This window comes from Orbicella faveolata, unplaced genomic scaffold (assembly GCF_042242905.1).
Source record: "Orbicella faveolata isolate gen_17 unplaced genomic scaffold, um_ofav_v1 contig_15, whole genome shotgun sequence".
Taxonomy (NCBI): domain Eukaryota; kingdom Metazoa; phylum Cnidaria; class Anthozoa; order Scleractinia; family Merulinidae; genus Orbicella; species Orbicella faveolata.
The window spans coordinates 176344-187313 of NW_028301542.1; the positions used below are offsets into that span (position 1 = coordinate 176344).

A 10970-nucleotide genomic window follows, 5' to 3' on the forward strand; every position below is an offset into this window, starting at 1 on the left:
AACACTGAAAAAGTAGCCGAGACCGCCTTACGCCTCCCATGATTTTGAACAACTTTGGCTTGATTTCCAAGAACTTGGGCGATATTTCCCAGTCCCAGGGATTCTAAATTAACGCGTGATTGCTTTGGTTTTCAGTGAGTTCGCCAGGGGGAGAAATAATTGCACGCTCGGTTTCGAGCTTACTGGCCGAAATATAGCCCCACTTAATTTTAACACTGAAAAAGTAGCCAAGACCGCCTTACGCGCACCTTGGTTTTTACCAACTCTGGCTTGATTTCCAGGCACTCTGACCATATTTCCCAGTCCCCAGAACTCTAAAGTAACTCGTGATGGCCTTGGTTTGCTGAGAAATGGACAGGGGAAAAATAATTGCACGCTCGGTTTCGAGCTTGCCGCCCGAAATATAGCCCCACTTAATTTTAGTACTGAAAACTTGGCCGAAACCGGCTTACGCACACCTTGATTTTGACCAACTTAGGCTTGATTCCCAAGAACTTGGGCGATATTTCCCAGTCCCAGGGACTCTAAAGTAACTCGTGATGACCCTGGTTTTCAGTGAAATCGCCAGGGGAGAAATATTTGCACGTTCGGTTTGGAGCTTACTGGCCGAAATATAGCACCACTTCTTTTGAACACTAAAAAAGTATCCGGGACCGTCTTACGCACACCTTGATTTTGACCCACTTAGGCTTGATTTCCAAGAACTTGGGCGATATTTCCCAGTTCTAAGGACTCTAAACTAACTCGTGATGGCCTTCGTTTTCAGTGAAATCGCCAGGGGACAGATAATTGCACGCTCGTTTTCGAGCTTGCTGGCCGAAATATAGCCCCACTTTATTTCAACACTGAAAAAGTAGCCGAGACCGGCTTACGCGCACCTTGGTTTTGACCAACTTAGGCTTGATTTCCAAGAACTTGTACGATAATCTAGTCATGTATATTTTAATAATAACAATAAAAATAGTAATAATAGTACTGATACTAATAATACTAATAATTTTATTTGTAAAACAAACGGTTTTTACCATCACTCGATCACTCATAACTCTGATCCATATTGAACCGTCTAAATGGAAAGTTTGGACTAAATTCCTGACTACCTTGAGTATCGGTGCAAGTATAACAAGTAAAGTAATCGAAATAACATTTTGTTTTGAGCACTTGTTTAGCGTGCTGTCTTTCTGTGTACACCATCTTGTAAACACAAAGCTTGGAAGCCCTGTATTCAAGGTGTTGCAAAAGATTGGGGACAAAAATTTTGTTCCAGGTCTCTTGCGAAAAAATTGTGGCAGGCTTAATGAAAATCAGCCCAGAGACCGTTTTCTTTGCTAAAACCCTGAAAATGTGTATAAAAATCACATTTACAAATACAATTTTTAAAACTGCTCAATGATGGTAGGGTCCTATAACTAATTTCACCTGACATAAACCAGGTATGAAATGCGCGCTGCTCATCAGTAACATACCACCCAGGTATAAAATTCCACCGCCTAGTAGACTGACTATTCATCACAAGATCAAAGTGTTTGCTACTCTGTAACATACCAATAAGACATAAAAACAAAGTGTATTATCCTGCAAGGTGACTTGATGAAACACAAAATCAATAAGTGTGCTACTAAGCAAGGCAGTTATTAAACCAAAATAAAAATTTGCAGTTCACTGAAATGAACTAGTCAAACATAAAAACAAAGGGTATGCTACCAGGTAAGCTGACTATTAAACACAAAATCAAAGTGTAGACTACGACCACACTGTAAAGTACCTGCATTAACGGGTAAAAACAAAGCTGATTACACTACAAGTCTGTAAAGTGACTTTTAAACTCTTAAAAAATATGCATATATGGGAAAATGTTCATAGCAACACTGTACCCATGTTTTAACATGGAAAAACTACGATATACAAATATATCTGCTGGTGTTCTAGACGACTTTCAACTGCTTTGGTTTTTCAAGTTAACTTCTCCTGGTAAAAAAGAAATGGATTTTCCGTGGCCCAAATGCAATTTTCACTTCAGTAGAAATAGGCCTGCTTTCATCCAACTTCAGTGAGAAGTTTTTCAATATCAGTGCAATTACAGCTTTCATCTCCACCACAGCAAAAGGCTGACCAGCACAACGTCTGTTTCCACCACCAAAGGGGAGAAATGAGAAGGTTCGCGCTGCCATTTTGTCTTCCCAGCGTGTCGGATCAAACTCTTCCGGTCTATCCCAAAGATCCTCCAGGTGATGAAGAACATAAGAGTCCAGAAATAATACAGAGCCCTTAGGAATGTGAAATCCTTCAAAACAGAGAAAGAAACTTTTTTAAATAATATTAAACATAATTTCATCTGTGCAATTTACAGTGCCTTAATTAAAATACTATTAGTTACTTGAATTCTAAAATAATAATTATTTTAGAGTTCAAGTAACTAATATTAGTCATTAATTATTAATATTATTATATTATTAGTTATCAGTCACTAACTATTTATAACTGGTCTATTGTAGAATTTCTTTCCTCATGATAACCTTAGTGATAATGATGGACATGATGACAGCACTGACAGGGATGAGGACCAGGATGACTGGAAGGACAGGATGGAAAACAAGGAGGGTGAGAAGGAGCAGGAGGCACAGGAGGAAGACGACGGAAATAAGGATGATGAGGGAGACAAGGAGGCAGTCAAGTCATTGACAATTTACTGGTGATTAGCTTTTATATTGCACTTTACATAAAATATAATTGAAGGGCTGTGAGGTCAACAGTAACAAGCTACGTATATTTTTTATGTTTTTTTTGCCCATATCAACTTTTCTTTGTTTTCTGTTTGAGGCATTGAATTCATACCATACCTATTTTGTTGTTGTTTGGCTTTCGTTTTGAAGAAAACAAATGAAATGCTCTTTGTCACGTTGTATGCAAAAATGGATCCATTTGGCCTTACTAAGAAGTCTATATTAATACAGTCTACATTCAAGCCTACAGGCATATCTCAGGTACTCACTTATCTCGGGGTGCTGTAACATGAAGTGCCTAAGATTATTTCTACTCATTACAGAATCGTGCCCACTGAAAAATGTTGCATGGGAAAATGCAAATTAGCAAAAAAGAAGACAGAGAGCATGCCTAAGGCCTGTCAATCAAGTAATCCCTAGTGTCGCCCGTTTGACAATGTTGTTCTAGTTCTGGGTAATCAAATTTTGCCCTATTCATCAGAGAAGAACAGAAGTAATTAGACAGTGTGTTTCAAAGAATATTTACGATGCCAGTAAGCGGAGATGTCAGATAATATTTCAATGTTCTAGGGAAAACATTCTCGCCTTCGCTACATACTTCTACTCTTAATTTGTGAATTGATATTTTAAATCACGTGTGCTTCATTACAAAATCTTCTGGAAAGTTTTAAAGTAAATCAATTGATTCAATTGAGTAAAGCGTGTCTTTTGAAGTTTGAAACTCACTTTCACACAAAATATATATGTAAGGTATAACTTCTTTGCTTAGTGTATTTTTGCCTCGTGGCTCACTGTCAGTTGCAAAGAAATTGATGTGACTTTACGTTTACTTTTCAAAAGCAGGCCTCAAGCGCGTTCAATCGGCAAGTTTTAAGGGCAAAAAATGTTTCCATAACAATGTCTGCCCTTCACACAGATTAGTACTTAAAGAAAAATTAAGACTAACTGGAAAGTTTTACTTTAAAACACAAAGAGATGACTGGATTTTCCCATGGGGTACACTGCTTGGCACTTTGATATTTTGCCGTAAAAGATAACTTGTGTGATTTCTGTAAACACCCAACATTCTGTTGATATGCATAAGTCAGGCCTTTTCAGATGAAAAGTGCATTTAAACACTTTCAAACAACACAAATTGCTCCAACTGTATAAGTATTGTATTGAAGTATGCCACGGGAGAACTTTAATTTCCTTTTTGGAATTTGTCACTTAAGGATCCTAAGTGACCGAAACCGGCAGTAACCTTTTTTTGAACCTTGTTGACAGGTCACTCTGCCTGTAAAGCATCGTGGGTACCCCACTTTTCCCAGGCAATCCTTTTCAATGGGTGCGAGTCTGTAATGTCTCCCAGATAAGATACTAGTTCATCACAAGGTTAAGAACACAACATAATGACCTCAGCAATGACTCGTACCTGACTCAATCTAAAGTTCATTGCACTAACTATTACAACACAGTATGCCTCTGCAACAGTACAACAGAAATCCTTTTCCAATTACAAACAATATTTTCAGCCACACATGCCTTTCTTTGTACTATACAGTAGAAGTGCTGTTACCTCCCAACTCTGCATCTTCAACAGCTCCTCTGCTGAAACCAGTTATAACAGGAACAAGTCGCTGAGACTCCTTTATACAATTTGCCACATACTTGAGTTCTTTTTCCATCGCTGAAGTCACAACACTTGAATCACCCAGTACTCTGTCAACCTCTTCCTGTGCTGTCACCTGAATTTCAGGATGTTGGGCTAAAAACAAATCAGACTAGCAAGGTCATAATAAGCAGCCACTTTAATTGATCAGCCTGGAACACAAAACACTGTTACACTGCCATAAATAGAGCCATACATGTAACTATCCCTAAAATTTGCTGTTCTAACAGGACCATGAAACTGCCCATTGAAAATTCTGAGGGGGTGGAATACATTAAAAGGCAAAATGTTTTAAGGAAAATATCAAAGCTTCTGGCTGCCATCAGCTGATTAAATTTCACAAAATCCACAACGTGCAACCAAAGGCACTGCTGTCGCCAACTTACAAAATGGTACAAAAACAGAAAATTAACTTGCCAACATGCAAAGGGTCTGGAAAAAAGAACTAATCTTGCCAACATGCTAAGGTACATGTTAAAGAACTGTTTGTACTAATAACTACCAAACTACAAACTCACAAACAAAAACTTAAAACATGTGTGACTCCCTAGGGAAAATGTCAAGTAATGTGATGTGTCACTTAAACAGGATATGAATCAACCAGAAGCAAAACAGTTGCCACAAAACTAAACTGGAATTTCTGGAGGGATGGAGGAGGAGATTAAAAAAAGGCCTTTGGTGGGGGTTTGAGATTTTTTCTGAAACAACACATGTTCCTTTTTTATTTTACTTCCAATAATAATTAGCTAATTACACACAAGGAATGGAAACAAAATGCATGGATTAGGCACCATACCGACATAGCTCCCTACACACATTGCATACCTACAGCATGAAGCATGCAGACCTGCCTGCTATGCATGTTAAGATGCAATAGGCTCAAAATGCATGCCAAGTATTATCATTCTACACTCACCCAGGTGGTATAGCACCCAACAGAGCTGTGATGTGGTGGTCTCAAATCCACCAAACAAAAATGTCAATATTTCATCATGGACTTCCATTTCAGACATTGAGTACTTGGACTCTGGGTCTTGTGCTTTCAACAACAATGTCAGTAAGTCTTTCTTGTCATCCTCATCATCTTTACCTTTGCGCTTATTAATAATCTGCTCAACAAGGTTGTCAAGTAGCTTACGCTGCTGACGGGCCTGAAATGCTTTGAAAGGATGCATCCAAGTCCATAATCTTGGGAGTGCCAAGAATGCAACTTCACCAGCATGCTCCAAGAATGACGTCACAGCCTACGGAGGTAGGAAGGTAAATCATACCATCATCTGTCTAGATAAGATAAGAATGTAGCTGACATGACAAGTATAGCCTCCTGGTACTATGTTCAGGTTGTGACTGACAATATGTCTGCACTAGTTTTCATTTTATGTACCCCAAGCTACCTGGCCATGGTTGAAGATGGACTCTTTCAAGAGAGTAAACATTAATTGTGTACTGGCAAGATGACAACCACTTGTGACATTGGCTACGATTATCCTGGATCTCATGATGCAATGCACTCTGTTACATTGAACCTAATGCCCCAGTAATATCTCTCCAGTGCCTGACAACCCTCCCTGAGTTACCCTGGGCTGGAGGGGGGGGTACTTTGGGAATTTCTGGGTGGGGATGTGCCGCTGGGACCCTGGAACCCTTAGCCTATACCAGAGCTAGTTCAGCTGAATTTTGCTACCCTATTCTAGAGTAAACTCCCCAAATCCCCCCATCTATCAACACTATTGAGGCTGATTTGCGTAAATTTAAACTTGCCGATTTGATTTTTTTATATTTTGAGTGGCAATTCCTGGTTTCCTTAGTCTAGATAAAATCTTCAACCACCAAGTCAGTTTTGGGAAAAATGATACCCTATTCTAGACCCAAACACTCTGATTTATATACCCTATCCTAGAGTAAACTGCTTGAAAAGCATACCCTTCACAGCGGCACATACCTATATAGCCCATATATGGCAGTGCCCCCTCCCCCGACAGCATCCAGTCAACATTCCTCTCTGAAGTGAACTCCACTTCTTTGACCAATGAAGAACAAACTTTATGTGAAGGCCCCTTAACTCAAAAGGAATGTTTCGAAGCCCTGAAGAAGATGGAGTCTGACAAAACGCCAGGCACGGATGGACTTCCCGCCGAATTCTACAAAGTTTTTTGGAAAGACATTTCTTTTTTTTTAATCTCGGCCCTCAACTATGCTTTTGACTCTGGCTGCCTCTCAGTAACACAAAGACGAGGGGTTATAAAACTAATTCCAAAAAAAGATGCGGAACTATACTTCATCAAAAATTGGAGGCCTATTACCCTTTTGAACACTGATTACAAAATCGTAGCAAAATCTATTGCAAACCGAATTAAATTAGGACTTCCAAACCTTATCAATCATGATCAAACAGGATTTTTGAAGGGCAGATTTATAGGCGAAAATATCAGACTCATTGACTCTATTATCCAATATGCCACAGAAAAGAATATCCCGGGCCTGTTACTTTTTATTGACTTTGAAAAGGCATTTGATTCTCTCGAATGGTCCTTCATACATGGAACATTAAGATCCTACGGTTTTGGTGCTTCGCTAATTAACTGGGTGAAAACCCTGTATAGTCATACTGAAAGCTGTATTCTGAATAATGGATGGGCAAGTAATTTTTTTGAAATTCAAAGAGGTGTTAGGCAAGGCTGCCCGCTCTCACCTTATTTATTTATCCTATCGGCAGAGGTGCTGGCCACGGCAATTAGGAAAAATACTAATATAAAGGGAATCTCTGTAAATAATGTGGAAATTAAATTAAGTCAGTATGCCGATGACACAACACTTATATTAGACGGGTCACCTTGCAATGCTTGACGATTTCAGCAAAGTCTCTGGCCTCAGACTCAATGATAAGAAAACGGAAGCTCTATGGATTGGCGCAAGTATTGGAAGTGATAAAATTCTGTTATCAGGAAAAGAGCTTAAATGGCCAAAAGACAAAGTAAAATCCCTAGGTCTATGGATTTCAACAGATCCCGAACTATCTGCCTCTTTAAACTACAATGAGAAACTTGAAAAAGTGAAAGAAATCCTGAGATGCTGGAAATACCGCTGACTCACATTGTTAGGGAAAATCACTGTTATCAAATCACTAGTGGTGTCCCAATTGGTTTATCTACTCTCGCCTCTTCACTCAAACTACAGGGTTTTAAAAGAAATAAATGATTTACTCTACACTTTTCTATGGAATGGTAAAGGCGACAAGATAAAACAGAAGGTAATGATCAATGATTTCGGTGGTGGTGGCCTAAAAATGATTGATATTAGTTCCTTCAATAAATCCCTCAAAACCACATGGATTAAAAAATATTTAGATAAGAACAATAAGGGAAAATGGAAAATCTTTTTTGATATAACCCTAAAAAAATATGGCTGTCAAAACTTTTTTTCCTACAACCTCAACGTTAGAGACACCTTATCGACAATAACAACTTCGGATGCCTTTTTAAAAGAACTATTAGGAATCTGGGCGGAAGTTAACTTTGAACCTGAAATAACATCGAAAGATCACTTTCTGGATCAACAACTTTGGCATAACTCCCTAATAAAGATAGCCAACAAAACAGTTTTTTTTTAAAATTGGTTCACCAAGGGAATAACTCGGGTGAAACATCTTTTAGGACCAGACAACAACTTTCTCTCGTTAAATGATTTCCGCTGTAAGTATGAAATAGACCCTCGCCCTCTCAGCTTCTACGGATTAATATCGGCTGTAAAGTCTCTTCGGACTGATTCTAATATTCAAGATTTACAGAACACCGACCACAAATATGAGCCACTTACAACAAGAATTTTGCAGGTCAAAAAAGCAACTACAATAATATATAAAAAACTGATTAGTAACAAGAGTTTAACCCCAGAGTCAAGTCAAAAGAAGTGGCTAGAGGATTGTGGCCTACCAATAAATGACAACATAAATTGGAATGCTGCCTATCTTTTAGCTAAAAAATGCACAAAGAACACTAAGCTGATAGAGTTTCAGTTTAAATTCTTACATAGACATGTACCAACCAATAACTTTTTATTTAGAATAGGTCTACAGGGCGATGAAAAGTGCAGTTTTTGTCACACCTCCTCTGAGTCAATAATTCATCTTTTTTGGTCATGCCGCCAAAATCTCACTTTTGGAATAAACTTACTGAATGGCTGAAAAACTTAAATTTACTTCCTAGAGATTATGCTTTGACAAATATTACTGCTTTGGGTCTGAGGCCAGATATCTCTCAATTTGCGCTTCTTATAAATTACTGCTTTCTCTTAGCATGATATCACATATGACTCGCTAAAACAAAAAATGATCATCCAAATCTTACGCTTTTCATATGCACACTAAAATTACAATATGAGATAGAAACAAAAAGTGGAGACACGAAGAAATGGAAACCTCTTACAGGATATATGAGGATTTAATTAATATTTTAGATTATATTTTCTGTAGGGTTATCTATCTCCTACCCATTAATCTATTTCTAATCTCCTGTCAGATGCATAACTCATTTTACTTTAAATGTACCACATGCCTTTGGTGTGTTTTTTTATGTTTCTGTACTACAACCTCAAGCTGTAATGATAACTAGCTATTTTTCTTCTCATTTTTTTTTTTTTTGCCGCTTGTCGTCACTGTATTTCTTAATTGTGTAAGTCGTGTAACTGTATTTGTTAGTAATGTAAGTCGTTTAGTTATTGTAATTTAAATAGTGTAAATAATTAGAGCAATATAATGTAAATAGAGTTAGTGTTGTAAGTAAGCATTGGTTTCCCTTGTGTTATTGCAAATAAATAAATAAATTAAAAAAAAAAAAAAAAAAGGACCCTGGGTGGGTTAACCTTTCACTGTTTTGTTTAAAAGTCAAACAACTGTTGATATGATTTTCCACAAGTTGTCTTTGGGGGGGGGGGGGGGGGGAGAGAGTGTTAATCCCCACAAACACAGAAGGTATCGGGCAAGGAACAAGCTGGCTAGAGTTAAAATAATTCTGAATCACAACAGCCCTTTGTCTCCCCACTTATTTTCTTCTCCTTTTGAGAGAAGAACAATTCAATCAAAGACTATCTATCAACTACCCTTAAAAATTTAACAATCTCTTGCTGGGAAAAAAATCAAAACAACTAAGATATCTTTTTGAGCAATATAAACATCGTTAAACAAACAAACCTTTACTAATTTGCCATCAGGATTTTCTTGGACTTGTAAATCATAACCAAATGCTGCCTTGCTGATAATATCAAGAGCTAGATTTTTCATCAACAAATAAACTTCCACAGATGATTTATCTGGCAAATCCTTCAATTTTTGGGTTAGAACTTCAGTTTTGTCCGCGATAACTTCCAGAGCATAGCTCAGGAAACCAGAATGAAACAGAGGCAAGATTAATCGCCTGTGCTTTTTCCATGTTGTTCCTTCCAGGGCATTCAGGCCGTTCTTTCCAATAAACATTTGAAAACGTGCCTGTGTAAGCTTGGAGATCGCATAGCTCTTGGATTTAAGGACTTCCTCACACAAGTGAGGATCAGCAACAGAGAAGATGTCTGTTCCGTACAATGGCGGTCTCCCCATTTGAATCCGAACCACTTTTCCATATTTCTTGTGAAGTTCCAGGAGTCGGATGTGCCTTTCTTCTACATTAGAACGGAAAACGGCTGTGTTTCCTGAAATCCAGTGAGGCGGAGGACCAGGCGGCAAGTCAAAGGTGGGTCTAAAGGAAAATTAAAACTAATGGCTTTAATGCGCGCTGCATGATCTAATTACAACATTTTGACAGCAGTGTGTGATTTAGCCCATTTGAGCAAGTTTGTACACTGAACATGTCTTGCCACTTTAATATCAACCACTAAATAGACCAAGAAGATTAAACTGCCCTACTTTACACCGTGATATAAAAGGTCTTGTGAGAAGATCAACAAAGACATTCCAATGAATTTCTTGGCTGGTTGCTCCTGTCAAGTTTATTCATATTTACAAGACTCTCAGGCTAAAATAGAGCTATGTCAGGTACCTTTTCCTCGATAAGCGTGTTATTGACACTTTCAAGATGAACCAAGTAAGGAGAATGACGACCAAAGATAGAAAAACTTCCTGAAGAAACACAACACCACCGACCGCCATATTCTCTTCCATAGTCTCCTCCATATTTGCACGTCATGCATCCTCCAAGGTTCGATTTCCTTTGTGCGAACTCACGAAACGGTTGGAAAATTTACCAGGTTACCAGAGGATCGGAACTCGGGAAGAGTGGAACGAATGAATGAACGAATGCGTGAAAGATGCCCATTCCGAGTAAGACATCATAATAATAAAATAAAAAGAAAATAAAACGTAATAAAACGGTCTGGTAAATAAAATGGCCGTAAAATGTTCGGAAATCGAGAAATATCTCAAAGTTTCATCATCTGCGTTAGCACAAGGCTGGTCTCTGGAGGACACAACTTTTCACTGGTACTTACAAAACAAATTAAAAATAACCGTTTAATTGAGAACCCTGAAGTCGCCTCAGCTAGTAAGGTAGCAGGAAACTCAAAGGAAGTGTGAGTATTACTGAGAACTGTAAAAATTTAAAAAAAAG

General features: G+C 38.2%; 1 protein-coding gene across 1 annotated transcript; it reads right to left on the reverse strand.

Annotated features, from left to right (window-relative positions):
- Positions 1 to 926: 926 nt before the first annotated feature.
- LOC110069006 (cytochrome P450 4X1-like) lies at positions 927 to 10593 on the reverse strand. Its single transcript, XM_020776424.2, has 5 exons — positions 10404 to 10593; positions 9563 to 10103; positions 5291 to 5618; positions 4282 to 4470; positions 927 to 2284 (listed from the first exon to the last, which is right to left on the reverse strand). The coding sequence occupies exons 1-5, from the start codon at positions 10535 to 10537 to the stop codon at positions 1959 to 1961; spliced, it is 1518 nt and encodes a 505-aa protein (XP_020632083.1). The 5' UTR covers positions 10538 to 10593; the 3' UTR covers positions 927 to 1958.
- Positions 10594 to 10970: the final 377 nt, after the last annotated feature.